This window comes from Poeciliopsis prolifica, unplaced genomic scaffold (assembly GCF_027474105.1).
Source record: "Poeciliopsis prolifica strain line A6 unplaced genomic scaffold, Auburn_PproV2 SCAFFOLD023, whole genome shotgun sequence".
In the NCBI taxonomy this organism is placed as follows: Eukaryota; Metazoa; Chordata; class Actinopteri; order Cyprinodontiformes; family Poeciliidae; genus Poeciliopsis; species Poeciliopsis prolifica.
In genome coordinates this window covers 7201578-7219478 of record NW_026562398.1, presented here as the reverse complement: position 1 = coordinate 7219478, position 17901 = coordinate 7201578, and the positions used below count along the sequence as shown (strand labels likewise).

Below are 17901 nucleotides of genomic sequence, written 5' to 3'. Positions count from 1 at the left end.
TACAGGCTAAAATTTTAATCTTTCTTTCTAATGAGACACGCCTCTCACAGAAGATAATGGAACAATGCAAGGTGTATTTTGTTTGGAAAATACAATAGAAATATCCTTTTTGTAGTGCAAGAGGAAGAATAGCTGAAAATATCAGTTAGATGTAAAACAAACATGTCTTGTTTGTTGCAGAAGGGATTTTATAAACGTTTTCCCTGAGCAGAAAAACTTTATATCACCTTCCAGAAGGAAGAAACTGAAAAACTAGTGAATGGAGATTCCTAGGTTTAGGTTTCAAAGTTTATGAACATTTTTTTACTGTTGCAAATATAGAAGTGCATCTGTAAGATCAGACACTGATGTGGGACAATTGGCCTTCCTCACAGTTTTCACTCTAATTCATCCCAAAGATGATCAAATCAGGCCTGACGATGATGGTGTGGAAGATCATGACTTAGACTACAAAAAACACAAAATCCTACTAAGTATTTTGGTTCAGTTTATAGAGCAAATATCTTGAAATAAGACAAAAATAACAAAGCAAGACGTAGGAGCTTGTTTTAAGTCAATATCATTTCTTAATATAGGTCCAAAAAGTGCAAGTGCAACTAGACAAATACTTTACTATATGTTCTGTCTTGCAATGTGTGTATTGACCACTTTGTATAATTAAAAACATTGAGGGACTTAAAGACATCTGGGTCCAGAAAGCACCTTGTTATTTGGTTTAAGTTAGCCTCCCTGACATTTCCTCTCCATGACGTCTTCCTCAAGCTGCTGACCCACATTAAAGCCGAACCGAGACGTTGCATAAACGGCATTAGTGCTTGAATTAATCGTTTCTAATCATGTCAGCGTTGCAAACAGATTAAGCCCATTGTTGAGTCACCTGTGTTCTCTCCAGGTTATATAAGCCAAAATGTGGTGTTTACTGAAAACATTAAGTTATTGTTTTATTCTCGCTATAAGAAGGTTAACCGATTAAAAAAACAAAGTGGTGGACAAAAAAAGCGATGATTAGACTAGTTTTATTGTCAGTTGTAATTTATTACAACTTATGCATAAAAAATGTTTTTACGTACGAGCTTTTTTATAACTTTTGGTCAATATACAAACATACTATATACAGGCAAAAAGAACAGGGTGAGGAAACCCCATCAACACGACCACCATCGTTACATCTCCATTGCTGGACTATGTGAGAGGTGGCAAGTGGATGTGAGGAAGGTGCAGAGGAGGAGGAGGAGGGTTGAGGACTAGGAGGAAGTTGGTGGGGGGGACATTGGTTCATGTTTTCCACCATCGCTGCTTTCGCTGAGTTGTCTGGTCCGAACCATTTCCTTGGCGATGCAGGCCACCTGTCCGTTGGCGAAGGTGTAACCGTTCCTGCAACACAAACAAACCTTTAGGTTACCATCAGGCAGCATAAATGCTCCCATCCTGCAAAAACTCAAACTCTTACTGAGGATTTCTGGTCAAGTTTCGAGAACAAATATCTTAGTAAATTTGAAATAAGACAAAACTAGTTTACAAGTAACTTTTCTGCAAGATATAGGAGCTTCTTTTAAGTAAATAATTTCTCAATATTGATGGAAACGTGACAGTTATTTCTCCTATAACATGAGGAGAAACGTATTCTAAGTGGCCTTAGTATTTTTTCATCAAAATTAAAGAATTATTTACTCAAGTTTTCAAAAACTTTATTGATCCCAAAGGGAGGTTACATGTTGTTGTAACTCATATTGATTCAAATTCTTTAAAGAGTTGACATGGAAAACTTAATATTGATTAAAAAATAAATAAATAAAAATTTATCAGTTATTTGATGATGGGCACTGCACTGTTACCTAGTAACCCAGTACTACTTCCACTGGCAGATTATTTCATTTATGCATTTTTTCCACGTTATAAATGAGATAATCTGGCAGTGGAACAAGTATTTTTAAATTTACATTATGGTATTATTTACTAAAACTCCTACTTCTTGCTCAAAAGATACTTGCTGCTTTTATCTGATTTCATGTGTTGTACATTTAATGTTTTTTTGCATCTGCATAAGTCACTCACTTTTGATTTTCAGATCCATTTTGCACAGCGAGCTGGTTCTGCTTTGCAAAGAAGAACGAAGTCCACCAGTGACCGGAGTCTTGCCTCGGAAGTGCTACGAAGAACAAACGTTTATTTTTAACTGTGATTCATTGAGAGGCCATTTTGAATATGTTTCAGCAATATGCTGCTTTCCATACCTGGATGGTGTGGAATAACCTCCCCAGTGTACTCTGCGCTCCCACAAGAGCTGCTGCTGGAGTTGGACCCGAGACGTCCTTTTGGAAAGAAATGGTAACGTTTAATTTTTGTATACTTTTCCAAAGATAAAAAGCATTATATAAGCATTACTTACTTCTATAGTAGTCATGTGTGGCGACGAGAGAACCACTTGATGGGATTGATGCCATTTTCTCCGACTTTAGGTGGAAAATAACCGAAAGAGAAAATCAGATATGTCAAACTCAACCATTTAATTTCCATCCTGGAGCTTGTTCAGTTTAAATTAACACTCTCGACCCATTGATGGTCAAGGAGTTATAAAATAGTAACTGGTGGCTCTGAGTGTCAGGTTTCCCCAAACTCAAATTACAAGAATGTATGGGAGAATGTGCCCATGCATACAGCAGGCTGGTGTGCATGCACTGGCTGCATGACACACTGGCTGCATGCAGACTCAACTTCCAAAGTCATAAAAGAAATATAAATCCTTATTTTTTTACCATTGTCAATTGAAAAATGTGTATTATTGTGCAGAGACCAGAACCAGTTCAAGGCTGTGCAGCTTAACTGTCTGAACAGCAGATGGCTTATAGGGATTTCACTGACCTATGCCAACACTGCATGGCCTATAAGTACAGCAGATGACGCACAATCTACAAGAAAATAATGTCAATTCTGCTATAATTTCTTAATTTATTTATTCAAGATTAATTACTAAGGTGGAGAATTGAGATTTTTTTCCATGCAAAACAGTTAAAACAAAAAAAAAATCATAAACATGAAAATATACTCTAGAATAATTATTTTTAACTTACCTTTAGAATGGGTGGATGATGCTTGCAGAAGAAGAGAGGGTAGATGCAGGCTAACTATGGACCATTTGTGGACGGACAACCTATCTGGGTCGGTGTGGATCACTGCTGTGGTCACGTAGGATGGCCCACGAACGGCTTTTATAGCAGCAGGCGCGTTCGTTCGGGGCTCGTGGGCGGGGCTTGAAACTTGAGCACGGGAACGTGCTCCACCGTGACACGCATAAAGTGGCCACGGTGACACCAGTGCGCTTAGGGAGATTACACAGGCTTTACTTAACCCGATGGCAGCCAGTGCAGGACTTATTCCGTCCCTGTTCTGAACCCAGACAGGACAAGGAAAGAAATCAAGCACAGAAATGGCCACCGGCCGACGGGGAAGTGCCTCACTATAACCAGAGTTGTCCGGGTTCCGTACACGAATCCCTGGTGGTCTAGTGGTTAGGATTCGGCGCTCTCACCGCCGCGGCCCGGGTTCGATTCCCGGTCAGGGAACTCATCTTTTGTAATTTCAAAATAGATTAAACTTTATTGATCCCCATGGGGAAATGTATTTGACCATCTACTCAAAAGTATTAACAGCAAATATTAGTAAGTTACAGATAGTCATAAATATGAATTTTCTATAAATACATAAACATAAATGTTAAATATGACCTAAATATTCAATAAAACTAAATTAGAATTTCTTTTACAGGTAACAGATAACCTTCTTTCATATATAATTTTCTATTCATAATGAACGAAAATAAGTTTCTCCGTTTTTAAGACCTGGGACATGTTAACACTTGTACAATTAAAATTTCCATATTGCTTCTTTAAGCTTCAGGAACCGTAAAAAAAAGAAAGGAAGGAGCGCTTGTAAGCTGACTTAATTAAAAACCAACTATACAAAATAAAAACGAATTATCTAGCGCCACCCAAAGGTACATATGGGATATGTCACTTATGTTTCTCAATTATGTCCATGTATTATTGTTACCATTGGATTTATTTAAATGGTAACAATAATTACCATAACAGTTTTTAATCATAACTGTTAAAAACTTTAAAATATAATAAATGTTACTTAGATAATGATACATTATTATTTTGTACAGGTTTATTATCTTAAAATAAATTAAAAAAAACAAAACAGAAAGACACATGAAATAAACCACCTAATGTTTACTTTTTCACTTTTATTAAACAATTGCATTATCATTATTAACCTTTTTTATTTACAACTTATAAAACGAAAGAAGCTCCATTTCCTGTCAAATTATATGTAAAATAATATATTGAAGCTACTTTAGCTATTTTTATGTCCATTTCCAAATTCATAGAAATCAACAAACGAAGACATTGAATGTATTCTAAAGCCTTTACTTGAAAAAACTGACATTACAAAAATACCTTGCAGTACATCTGATTTCAGAATATGGATATACAAGCATGTCAAAAACAACCAGCATATTAAAATGAACAAATCTGATCACATTATGAAACATTCAAAGGTTTAAATACATCTAAATTGTTTTGACAACTTGTATTGTACATTCAACTTCTTAATCTGCATCAACAAAGAACCTGAAAAAACAAACATACATATTGATGAGTGAGAGAATTCAAACTTCTTGAACTTTGAGAAATTTTAGTGACTTGCATAAAATCGATTCATCTCAGGTTTAGTTGCGGGAGGATCTTCTTTCAAATCCAGTGGCATCTTCACTGTTTGACACGCCTCCAGTCACTTTATCCTTTTAATTCAGAAATAATTGATCATAACTTACCCAATATAAACTATATATTATGTTTTTTATGTTTGTTTAGCATTAACACTCACCTTCACACTGCCAACAAGTTCTTCAATCGACTTGAATGTGGATGAATGCCTAAAAATAAAAATTAACAATTAAACATGCCATTAAATACATTGAATACTAACTTGTTCTTAAATATATTGTGATGTTTTACCTCATAGATGGCACACTAATGGCGTGGCTCATTGTCCTGAGCGGAAAAAAAAACAAAACAAAAAAAAAAGATATTATAAAATGATATCTTGAAGGTAAATTGTACATTTTAAGGTGGAAAACTGCTTTGAATTATCACATATTCCAGTTTTAACTGGAGTTTGTAACAATGTTACAAACTAACATTTCTTTATTTACTTTCTAAAATGAAGACGTTTTGAAGCTCAGCTCTTACCGTGGTGGGCTTGGAAGAGGCAAGGCTCTGTATAACGTTAGCAGCATAAATGAGAAAAGAAAATGCAAAAACAATGTTGATATTGGATTATAGTTTGAATATTCTTTAAAGATGATAAAGTGATGCTCCAAGTGCAAGGTTATAATGAGGTTAGTAGTCTCTGGACTCAAGTAGGAGTAGCACTACCTCGACATATTACTAATAAATTATACTCAAGTGTAAAAAGGTATTTGGTAAAAAGTCTACTCAAGTAATGTAAAACTTACATCAGACTGACCAAAATATAAACTTGAGCGGATATTTTGATGTTTTAAGGATAAAAATAAATACAAATTAAAAATAAAATCAGTTTCTTTCAGTATAAAACTAACTGCAGGTGAATTTTTCGTTAAAACATGTTTCTTTTTCATCCATTGGGTAGAAAATACAGAAATTTGCCCTCATAAGGTTTTCTGGAACAAACTTCCAGAAAACCACAAAACGTTTAAATCCAGGCTAAAACCCCACCTGTTTTGAGTTTATTTAAAACCATAAGAAATTGAACATTAATCAACATATTTGACGTGTATTGATGATGGAACTCGACAAAATGTAATGTCTGTTGCTTGTTTGACTGTTTGTATGTTTTAAAGCACTTTGAAAGGCCTTGTTGCTGAAATGCACAAATAAACTATTAATTCATTCATCACAGTTACTAATGTGTTAAAAAAAAAACTGTTTATATAATAAATAAACAAAGCACACCCAAGCCTGGGTGTAGTGTAAAGCCTGGCAGCCCACCAGGCTTATAATACTCTGGGAGAAACACCTTGTAGAATAACTAAACTATTTATTGAAAGGTTTCCCTCTGTTTTTATGCAACCCAAATAAAAGTGGGCTGACCTCATCTGCGCCAGCCTTCTGGTGATGGCCACGCTCACGTTGGACAGAGCAGCAGATGTCACCTGGCCGGCTTGAGACAGACCGTCTCGTGTCCTCACGTATCTACACATGATAAATTAAGTCAGTCGGTGAGATAAAACAAAGCCCTGTGGGTTTTCGAATGTTAAACAGCAGCAACCAGTCAACACAGAACAGAAGGCAAACACTGTAAACAGACAAAAATGTTTTCTAGTAAAAGAAAAAGTACCACATGAATATTTTAACTTCAGCAAAACCACATTCTTGCTTTTAAAAATACCTGAAGTATTGACTGTGGAAGTACTTATTGAATGTTTTCCCTAATAAAATGGCCTAGAATATGAACAAGTCTGACTATATGTATATTTTCTTGAATACATTTAATTTCCTGGCACCATTTGCAAGACTTGGACCCATTTTTGGACCCATAGTTAACTCAAAAGTAAGTAAACATAATGCAATGTGACACAAATAAAACTCCACACATTTCTGTGAACACATTACAAAAATATAAAGGAGTTGAACCTTTCTTATATTATCTGTAACAAAAATATATTTAATTCCTCAGCCTTCTCCCAGTGCCATCTAGAAACAACCAATAAGAGCTAGGAGGCGGGTCTTAGCGCTGTCAATCATGTCTGTGTGCACCGTGTGCAGCAGTCTGTTGTCAATGCTAAGGTTGATTACCATAGCCATCAATATTGGTGGACAAGCAGTTTTTCTGTAATGTAAGTAGCTTATTCACCATCAGCACATTTAGCAGCGCATTCACAAGTTTGATTGACATTGCTGAGACCCCTCCTACTGGATGATTGGTGAGAAAGTAGAGGAGCTTGATTTTTCACAGATTATCTGTCTCATACCATCATAACCTGGTGATAGTTTCAACAAATATGTAAAAAACATTTTTAATAAAAATTACGTTCTCCAGCTTAAAGGAAAATGTAAATACATTAAAATTTTATGTAGGTACAGTAACAACAAAGTACTTGTACTCCGCTACATCCCACCGCCAGACGCAAAAGCAACTCGTAAACAACAATAAGCTTCATGTGCGTCAGCTGTCCATCTGGCTGCAGCAGATCCTTCCTCCTCTGTTTAACACAAACACTTGAGGCTCGTCATGGTGACTTTGTAAAGCCACTGCCTCTTGTGCTAAGTCAGGCTGTGGGGCTATTATCAGAGCACCAATCCTATTTGACCCGGAAAATCCCTTCAGATGGTTCTTAGAAGTGATCCCTCTTAAGGAAACATGCAGAGAAATAAACGCCAAAGAGATCCAGTTGTTTTAAAAAGTCAATATATTTCTGGGGATGACAATTGTGATTATGTGGACTCACACACTGGAGTTGCTGATGTCCTCCAGAGTGGCAGAGGCCGTGAGATATCTGAAACGACAGGACATGCAGAGGTTGGCAGATTAGTGCCCTGACCATTGCCAGGTTGCATATTTTGATTATGTAACCATAGCTGCCTTTCCATTGTCCATAAAATTGCACAATCTGACATTTTGATAATTTTTTCTTAATGGAATCACAGCAACACAATTTTTTATAAGTTTTGGTGCTAGGATGAGGTGGTTTTTGGCCCACATCAATAACTGAAAACTTCACTGAAATTTTATATAAATCTTTGTTTCTGTGTTTGTGAAAGTGTGGGTGAACGTACGGAGTTGAGGTTTGGACTTCCTGCCAACCTTTGGAGAGATTCTGCTTCACGTTACTAAGCGGACTCATCCCCAGCTGCCTCCTGATGTCTGCTGCATACTTCTCCTTTGCCAAAAGGACTTGCCTCAACGCCTGAATCTCATCCTCCGTCTACGCAGGAGGAAAGAACAATAAATTCAGATGGGGAAAATCTTTTTTTTTTCTGTCCTTGCTCGCCGTTGAATTGTGTTGCATTACCTTCGAAAGCTCAAAACGCAGCGTCTCCCAGTCGTCCTCTCTTAGATTTGTGTGCGAACATCCATTGCCTGTAATTCTTGTGGAGAAGTTCAGTGATGAAGACGTCCCGTTAAAAACTTAGAGAGGAAATATGAAATTAGACCGATGTGAATCAGGAAGGAAAAGTGAAGAACATAGATCAAGACTAATCTGTAATGAGTTCAAAATTACAATGTGTTTAAGAATGAGTATTTATACATTAAATAAATGTTCAAGAGGGGTTTGAGATGATAAAATTAGTGATTAAATCTTTATAGCTTTACAGGTTTATAATAATTGTCTTTTTTAAATAACTACCATAGATAAATTGCTGCAAAAAAATTAAGCTTTTACTATTCAGAAATTAAAATTAAAGACACTGTGTATAAAAATAGAAAACACCACAAAAAGAAAAAAATACTAAATATTAGTTTAGATCCACATATGAAAGACTAATTTAAAAAATCTATTTAAATAAGTTAATATAAAAATAATTATATTATATTATCGTTTTATTAAGGTTTGTCTTGAATTTAAAGGATATTTCTGTCCTAATGACACCTAAACTACTTTCATTAATCAATAATTTACATTTGAGACGACGATTTCGACTCATAGTTGTGATTTTAGCAATAAATGTCGATTTATAAGAAGGTTGCATGTTATTATTCACTGCAGTGTCGTTAAAGATGCAGCTGCTCTCCTCGGTGCTGAACTCCTCCCTCAGGGAGCTAACAGGAGCTAACAGGCTAGCCGACTAACGGCTAACCTGTTGCGTGCGATGCTAATGTCAGCAAAAAGTCACCAAAACTAGCAATCGACAAAAAAAAAAAAAAAAAAAAACTCGTCATTAACCCCATAAAAACAACCAAAAGCAGGCATATTATAAAAATACAATACCGTAGGATCAATGCGAGCTGGTTTTACCTTGTCGGCTCATCGCTGCTTTGTTCACTTCGAAGTGTTTAAATTAGCTAACCGCTGCCAAATGTCTCCATCCAGTTAGCCGAGCTCAGTGGATAGCAGGGGGCAGGCAGTCTGATCACTGAGGCTATTATTGGTTTCACTCGCTCTCACACTCGGTAATCTCGCTAATTGACAACAGCAGGATATAAAGAGATCACTATAAACTCATCCCAGCTTCAGGTATCTCTGTTTGATTTCACCATTTTGTCCCTACACCTAATTAACGTGAACATCGTTTAAACTGAATGCAAACTCTTTAAAATATAAATGGTTATCAAATACATATTTAATTATAAAGGACACAACGTTTGACATGTAACACTAATACACAAGGCAGTGTTTTTATAATCATAAAGGAACAATAGAAATGAGAGAAATGTTGAAAACAAAACTATTTTCAGTCCTATTTTGTTTTAGTTCAGCATTTTACTGTTCATTTTCTGCAGTTTTTCAGAAAAATTAAAGCTAAAGACAAGTAAAAACAGTGTCACTACGTTATTTATTCTCAAATGCCTCAGTGAAAATACAATAAAGTCATTATTTCACAACAGAAATGATGTCATCAAATGAACTTTAGAATACACATTAATGAATAAATTCAACATATTCATATTTAATTTAACTCTAGTTATATCACAACCCAAATCAATTTAATTATTGAGAGTTGGTGGAAAGAAATTTGTGATTTCTTCCTGTTTGGGATTTTTGCAGCATTTCCTTTTCCTGAGAAAGCTTGTGGTGACAGTAGAAAGAAACAACCTTCTTTTTACAAGAACCCAGTTCAGCAGGAGTTGCTGTTAAAGGGATTCAAAAAACAATACACTTATTCACCAGTGGCTTTTACTGTAAGTTAGACACAATTTATTTTATTAATAGGCTCTTAGTAAAGACATTTAAGCTGACATTTCACTTGATTTTTATTTGCCTCTGCTTGTCCATTATATGTTCTTTTTTTTCTCACATTATTGTCATTTACTTGAATTTTATTTCACTAAACTGTTTTGTTCCTTTTAGTTTGAGCCCCTTGGGTATTAATAATAAATGTAGCTTTGTTTTATAAACTCATTCTAAGGATGACAAGTGAGACAAAAACCATCTACGGTTAAATTTGTTGCAAAACATTTGATGGTTAGCACAGAACATCTTCATTGACTAAACACAAATCACAATTGGATTTACAAATAAAATTACTTGAATCTGACTATTTAACAACACTGTATGAATATATTTGTCTCCATCTGGTGGCAAAATTACATCCACCTAAGGAGCAGCTGCACCGTAGCATAATATAAATAAATTATAATTCCAATGATGACAAGAAACATGTTTTATGCTGTGCGTATTCTACTTGTTATTGTTAATATATGTAAGTAATGATGATAAAATATTGCTAAAGTATCACATGAAAAGGAAGTTTAGGACATTAATTGCTTCGATGGTAAAAAGGAAAATAAAACTTTACATTTTAAAACTTATTTTTTATGAGGCTATGAATAGATTCAGGTGGATAATCACTTTATTTCCTGCCAACTATTAAAATCTTGTCTTTTTTTAAAAAAAATAGATGAAGACATGAGTCAAAATGTTGAGGAACATTTATTCAACAACAGCAAATCAGATCAATGATCCACTTGTTTTCTTCCAGACACACAGTTACCATGCTACAACATAAATGTTTATACTTCATATGGGCTGAGTGTATGTACAGGCAGCTCCAACCATTAGACCATCCCTTACTGGGTTTAATGGTCACATTACAACACCATACCATTTAAAATGACTGGGAGTCCTTCTTTAAAACATAACAGAATATGAAATAAATAAAAAAAATTCAAAAATGCATCATATAACCATTTCACTATAGTTACACTATATACTATTTTTTTGGAGTCATTTCCTGATCCATTGTAGTTTTTTTTCGACACACAGTGCATTCAGCTGAAAACATTTACAGTAGCGTTTTTCAGTATCTTAATGAAAAAGCCATGACAGGAACATCTATGTTGCATCGAGGGGTTACAGGAAACATCATACGAGGGCCACAGAGGTCAACATCCATACCATTAATAGCAGAGGGGTGGGCTACGGGAGTTCACCAATTGTAAACCATTTAAACACATCAGTTGTCGTCATGAAGCTGCAAAAGTAGCAAAGATTAATATGTGGTAAAATATGCAGTAAGAGAAAAAGTTTGTTTGCTTTTTTTCTCAGAGATGCTTTTCGCAGGTTCAGACAGTCAACAATAAAGAACGATCACAGCATCGGACAGAATATCAGGCTCATCAGATTTAAACTCAGTGTCACCCAGGAAGAGAGGGACGAGCAACGTCTGGTGTAAAGAGACAAAAGAAAATCATGTGATGCCATCAATGGATGAAGTGCAGCTGGAAAAACTGGAGCTGCTTGGATTAAATCAGCACAATGAAATTAAACTAAATTAATCAGAATTAGGTGCAGCTTAATCCAATAAAATAGATATTTTATGGCATTAAAATAAAATACTAAAATTACTTATTTTTAATTCTGCATTAAAATAATACAACAGAATAATATTGTAATATTTCAATGCAACATTTGAAAAATGAATTATAATTATTTTCAAATATTTATTTTAAATTAAATATACTAAATTATTTTAATCATGATAAAATAATTTAGATTTATATTTAGTTTATTTTAAATATTTTATCTTAAATAAAATCAATTAAAAATTAGATAAAACTGAGATATTGTTGAATAATAACAATAAAATAAGATAAGCTAAAATAAAATAATAGTGTTATTATTTTATTTTTTTATTATTTGGCTATGAAGCTTTACATAGCCAAACTTACATTTACACTATAACATAAAATAAAATAAAAATCTAAAAATAGTTTGGATGAGATGAAGTTTGACAAAATGAGGTTAGTATTTCACAGTAAAACTGAACTAAAATAAAATAAAAACTACCGGATAGTATTTTTTTAAAATAAGTATTATGTGCTTAATAGAGCAAAAATAGAAATAAAATAAAATCAGCTTGAATTATCTTCAGTTTGACAAAGTTAAGCTCCTTGGCTTTATCCAATGAAATAAAATAAAATCAGTTTGAATGCGATGAATCCTAAAGTTAACCTCAATGTTGCAAGATGAAAAAAAGAAAACCAGGTTGAATTAGATGAAGCTTGGCAAAGCTGAGCTTATTGCACAAAAAATAAAATAAAATTTGCTTGAATTATGCACAGCTTGACAAAGTTAAGCTCCTTGGCTTTAATAAAAAAATAAAAGCAGCTTGGATGAAGTGAAACTAAATCAACCTGAGCTCCACAAAGAAAAACTTGTTTTGTGTGAGATTCCTTCAAATTGTTGCATCCAGAGTTCATGTCAATGTTAAGCTGCTGATATGAAAATATGAGATTTATAATGTAACATGGACCAAATCCACTATAGGAGTTTGCTTCAAAATAATCACAATACCTGCTGCAGTGAGGCGCAGAAAGCAATGGATATGAAGCAAAACTGGTATTTATGAACGCCTATCCACGAACAAAACTGGATCCAAACCACTCAGGAAGGAACACAGAAGAGACAAACAGAAAACAGTGTCAGAGCTCTTTGTGCCGAAAACAAAATCGATCTCAAATTAGAAGTGAAAAGTGCAAATGTGGGGACAAACGTGTCCTCTAACGTTTAATGATGGCACTGACTGCCCGAACCTTCCTGCATGTTTCCAACCATCCCTGATGAGCCGCGGCTCTCCGCTCCTTCAGCAGAAAATATCTCGTAAACTTTACCTCCTTCTCCTCCTCCTGGTGAGCTGTGCTCGTTTTAACATCACTGCACATTTGTTATGAGTCTTGCTAATAAGTAAAACTATTGCCAAGGCAGAAAGAAATTGTAGGGACAATGTTTTCGACACAGTGCATGCTACACCATGATGCAAACGATGGGAAACGGAGGGGACGGGGACCTGTGTGGTAAAAGTGCAGAAGAAGAACCCAAAGGGAAACAGTGTGGTTGTTTCTCTTTCCTTCTTGCACGAGGGGAAAGCATGAGGAGGGAAGGAGGGGAGTGGATGTGACTTCAATAGTTCATTTGAAAGGCCATGCTGACAAGTCCACTCTCCTCTGCATGGCTCTTCTGACGTGGAAGGATAGGTTTGCCTTTTTCTTTCATCTCACGGAGGTGGAGCAGGGAAGCAGGCAGGATCCCGTTCTGGGACTGACGGGAGCGGAGGGGTTAGTTGAAGCCGGTGTCAGTGTGGTAGGAGTAGTGCCCATCCGATGTTAGCTGAGTCGTCTCTGTTGCCGACGGCTGCAGCACTATTGGCTCCCCAGCAGCCTCTGTTTGAGAAACAGAAACTTCATTTCAACACACAGATCCCACAAGTCTGAACCGGAGGTGATCCACGCCATCTTGGTAGGCAAACACAGTGCAAAGCACAGATGACTTCGAGACCAAGAAAATGAAAATATATTAACATTCTGGACCAATGAGCACTTCCTACCACGATGGCTATTAGCTACAGAATTGACGTCACTGGAGAACTTTGTGTAACTCAGTGCTTCTCAATTATTTTCCGTTACGCCCCCCTAGCAAGAAGAAAAACTATTCGCGCCCCCCACTCCCCACCGTGACTATCCATCTCTGCATAACATTTTTCCTTAACATTTTTTTCGCTGAAAAAACTCTAGCGGCTTATCGGCGTGATTGGGATGTAACGTATTTAAGTGACGCGCTAATTTATTTGGCTTCATGCTGTCCGCTGCGAGCATTTTTAGACACAGCAAACACACCGGTCTTTCCTCTTCTCCAACTGTAGTCACAGTGAAGCCAAGCGCTAAATACGCTTCGTCGTATTCCTCTTCTTAGCTTTCGGTTGACTTTCTGTTGTCTCATTATCTTTGTCTCTCCGCTTTTCTTTTCATCCCTGTGAAAAACTTTTTCATGTTGGGGGTTGTTGAATAACGGAGGCCATAGACAGAACGCAGTCGGAGCTTTTTGTTGACTTAACACTGCCAACCAAGGCAAACCTGTTGTCTTGTAAGTCGTAAAATGTTGCACTGTCGCAAACGTGACAGAAGTAACAATGAGAGCGCCACTGCCGCCTACTGTGCGCAATTACACTTTATACTAGTACTGCCAAAAAAAAGCCTGTTCCCAGGATCACACCCCCCCAGGTATCGCACCGCGCCCCCCAAAGGGGGCCCGCCCCACTATTTGAGAAGCACTGGTGTAACTTAAATAGAAACCAGGTGACAGCTAGATCTAAGGTTGTCATAGCAACTCCATAGCAACTGGCAACTAAGATGGTTGTTAGTTACAAAGTTCATGGAAGTGTGATGCAACATGGGAACTATGTATACCTGGCTGCTCCAATCCCAACAGAGTATTTAAAGGTGACTGGCGATGTATCATTAAACAGGTTAGGATAGGTCTACGGACCACCATTGGTGCCCAAAGTCGGTCCTGGAGCGCCGGCATCCTGCATGTTTTAGTTCTCTCCCTGGCTTAACGCACTTGGATCCAATAATGGCTCGTTAGAAACCCTAAGAAGAACACTGACATGCTGAAAAGCTTGTTACTACCGGCAGGGAGAGAACTGAAACATGCAGGCTGCCGGGCCGAGAGGACCGACTTTGGTCACCCTGGGCTACACAAAACATGTTCAATACATTTTGTGCACAAAATCATTCTTATGTAATGATCATTTAGTACATTTTGAGCTCCTTTCAGAATACGTTGTTTTTGATCCTAAAAGGACTGCAAACACATGCGCTATTATGCAACTGTACATCTTAGAAAAGCATTAGTGGAGCCTCCTGCAAAACCAACAAGACTCAACAATTGGGAGTTTTTTTTTTAAACAGCTTCTTTTCCTGACACCAAAGAAAAAACATGAACTTATTGCCAAAAAATTTTTGTTTTTAAGTATTTGGACTGTTTTTAGAAGCATTTGAGTCTTTATGCTCAAATGGACTCCAAAAAGCTGAAAGACATGTGAATTTTAACCCTTAAATGTTGGTTATTCGGGCCTCACCTCTCTCGTCAGACTGCAGCTGAGCCTCCAGGTCCTCCGGGGACACGTAGAAGTCCTGCTCCTGGCCCTCCCGAGGCCGAGGTTTACATCGTCCACAGCAGCAGTTACAGCAGCAGCACAGGCAGCAGCAGAAGTAGCATCCAGTGGCCAGGCCACAGAATACAAACAGAGCCTGCAGACAAACAGGTCAGACAAAATAAAACCAGAAGATCCATCTAAAAAAACAGACCATCAAAAAGATTATTTACTTCAGTAATTCCCTTAAAAAAATGAACAATTTATATTTTAAGTTATTTGAAACACAGAGTGAAACATTCCAAGTGTTAATATTAAGTTTGAAGATTATAATTTAAAGTAAAGAACTACTAAATATGCTTGAGCTTTGCTGTGGTAACGAGGTGAAGGTCAGAGCCTGCTGATTTGTTACATTGGGAAGACTTTTGAAATGGCTCAGTTTCCATGCACCCAAAGACATTAACTTACAGACAAAAAAATGGCAGGGTGTTTTTTTAAGCTCATGGGATGCTATTAGTCAGTTGAGACTCAAGTAGAAGTGTAAAACTGTGAATTCTTGCTTCATTCTTCCCACATTTTTTCCTTCCACTAAGTTTTTCATTGAATTAGTGGAAACAACTCTCCGTAAGCAGTTAGCTCCTTTAGTTCCTTTTCTCATATATCCTAAGTGGAAGTTTGATAAACAATTGTCAAGTATTGTTTCGATTTTCTGAGAAAATGAATTTCAGGTTTTTATTAGCCATGATTTGCCCATAATCATCAAAATTAACAGATAAAACCCAATGGGTCACATCACTGTAATTTCTTGCATGTATTTCACATTTTGAATTGAATTACTACAGTATCGGTGTGGATTTATTAAAATGCGCCTTTTATGATTAAAAAATGTTTTTTTCACATCTTACCTTTGCCCACCAGCTTGAAAGGACAAAGTAAGTGTTAACGTTCTCCTCCCCAAACTGCTCAGCCACATACAGTCCCAGAGAGCCATATTTATCATAAATATTACGCTTCGTGGGGTCATTCAGGATGGCATGGGCGTTGTTTATCTCTTTGAATTTTTCCGATGCCTCCGGATTGTCTGGGTTCTTGTCAGGGTGAAACTTTAGCGCCAGTTTCCTGTTGCAGAAGGCAGGTTAGACATGGCAGAGGGGATTGAATTCGTCTGACGGTAAATCACAGCGGTCAGCTTCACCTGTAGGACCTCTTGATGTCGTCCGATGTGGCCACCTTGTCGACCCCCAGGACGTGGTAGAGAGACTCCCCGGCGGTGGACAGAGAGCGCTGCCTCTGCTGCTCAGCCATGATGCCTCACAGGCTGCACAAAGTGACAACAGCAGAGAAAAGCACTGCTACTAAGGCCGGGCGATAAGTAATACTTTACTCTTTTAACACATCAGCATGAAATTATTGTTCATGACATGACTTTAATGTTATTGTGAAAATACCTGAGTCTGTTCAGAAGAAAAATCTACATGAACTGAGCCGGTCATGTCAGATCCTGAATACTCTTTTTCACATTAAAACAAATTTTTTCTTGCAATTTTAAGACATATTTTCAAGTGAATTTGTGTTTTTTTTTTCTGCTAATATTCTGACTTTATTCTCATAAAACAATGGCCCATAAATAAATAAAAATATTATGACTTTATTTCCTATTTCCATAATATTATGACTTTGTTCTTGTCCGACTTAATTTTATTTTATTATTTATTTTTGTAATGGCCCGAATCCTCTGTTGTAGAAAATAAATTAAGCAAAAAAGAAAAATCTGTTATAATTTGAAACCTACACTGTAGGAAAAAATCTGATATTTCATTTTTAAACCCTGTCAACCAGTCATAAAATATGAAAAAAAAATTTTATATATATCTATATAAATATATATAACTTCTTTCACTGCTATTTGTTTTTTAAATCATGACAATCATAAAGAGGCATTTGAGGCTGAGGGCATCAGAGAACACCTAGTTCTATAAACACTCATGCATTTTTACAGAGAAATCAAATCTATGCAGGTCCAAATGACGAACTAATTTGTTTCACCTGCATTTATCTGTTTTCTCTTTGGGTATTTCACTGTTCTTGCTGATTACTGACAGCATTGCAGCTTGGCAGGTCCACTGCTTTTAGTAAATTACAAGCTGACATCCCTGCAGGCTGAACAGCTACAGCACAGCGGGATACATAATAATAATAATAAAAAAGATTCTACATAGTATAAATTTTATTTATTGAATCATTCTCAAGAACCAGGATGGTCCAAATGGGTGTCAGTTCGACCCAAATGAAGAGCCTCTGCTCTGGATTTGAAGCCCTTCTCGTTTTATTGTCACATTTTCACGGAAATCTAATTCATCTAAGAGGTGGCTTTCAAATATCCGCCCTCTACGATTCTCATCCCCGAACGTAAAATGTCTGTAGGAAAGATTAGAAATTACGAGTTCAATCCCGGGAGCGTAATCTCTGGTCGAGCATCATCAGCTGCACTGCCTCTTGCGCGCAGCATCCATGTTGGTTCGCTTCCTGCATGGGGCCTGCTCTGGATCCTCGGCCAGGGATGCATCGTCGTTTTTTGTTCAAGGGCAAGAGGCAGCGTCAAAGGGAAAAGAAGGAAGAGAAAATGCAGCGGAGGGAATCCTCACCTTTCAGTCGGCTCTGTTGCTCAATAGGAAAACCGATCCGGACGGGTTCTGATGTGAGGCGGTGCAGCGTGACTATGGCCGCATCTCGCACGTACCCGGACCCTCTCTGGCTCTCACTATGCGACCATGGACAGCTGCAGCAGCCCGCTGGCTCCGCCCCCTGGTACCCCACG

At 36.9% G+C, this 17901-nt stretch overlaps 3 protein-coding genes and 1 non-coding gene across 5 annotated transcripts; 1 reads left to right on the top strand and 3 right to left on the bottom strand.

Annotated features, from left to right (window-relative positions):
• Window positions 1-1000: 1000 nt before the first annotated feature.
• On the bottom strand, window positions 1001-3203 carry ppdpfa (pancreatic progenitor cell differentiation and proliferation factor a). The gene is made up of 5 exons (XM_055045867.1): window positions 3078-3203; window positions 2390-2459; window positions 2235-2312; window positions 2056-2149; window positions 1001-1374 (listed from the first exon to the last, which is right to left on the bottom strand). Exons 2-5 carry the CDS (start codon window positions 2442-2444, stop codon window positions 1245-1247), a joined length of 357 nt encoding a protein of 118 aa, XP_054901842.1. The 5' UTR covers window positions 2445-2459; window positions 3078-3203; the 3' UTR covers window positions 1001-1244.
• A 288-nt stretch (window positions 3204-3491) lies between these two features.
• On the top strand, window positions 3492-3563 carry trnae-cuc (transfer RNA glutamic acid (anticodon CUC)). The gene has a single exon. It is a non-coding gene; the product is annotated as a tRNA-Glu (tRNA).
• Window positions 3564-4417: 854 nt separating this feature from the next.
• Window positions 4418-9234, bottom strand: LOC129370151 (tumor protein D54-like). Of its 2 annotated transcripts, XM_055045864.1 has the most exons (10): window positions 9008-9234; window positions 8063-8178; window positions 7827-7975; window positions 7499-7546; window positions 6141-6242; window positions 5259-5285; window positions 5025-5060; window positions 4894-4942; window positions 4714-4807; window positions 4418-4637 (listed from the first exon to the last, which is right to left on the bottom strand). In XM_055045864.1, the coding sequence occupies exons 1-9, from the start codon at window positions 9018-9020 to the stop codon at window positions 4736-4738; spliced, it is 612 nt and encodes a 203-aa protein (XP_054901839.1). In that variant the 5' UTR covers window positions 9021-9234; the 3' UTR covers window positions 4418-4637; window positions 4714-4735. The 2 variants fall into 2 exon arrangements, with proteins under 2 accessions (XP_054901839.1, XP_054901838.1); XM_055045863.1 differs by having other exon boundaries at window positions 4418-4807.
• Window positions 9235-10623: 1389 nt separating this feature from the next.
• dnajc5aa (DnaJ (Hsp40) homolog, subfamily C, member 5aa) lies at window positions 10624-17901 on the bottom strand. Its single transcript, XM_055045865.1, has 5 exons — window positions 17729-17901; window positions 16279-16401; window positions 15989-16202; window positions 15069-15240; window positions 10624-13371 (listed from the first exon to the last, which is right to left on the bottom strand). Exons 2-5 carry the CDS (start codon window positions 16386-16388, stop codon window positions 13268-13270), a joined length of 600 nt encoding a protein of 199 aa, XP_054901840.1. The 5' UTR covers window positions 16389-16401; window positions 17729-17901; the 3' UTR covers window positions 10624-13267.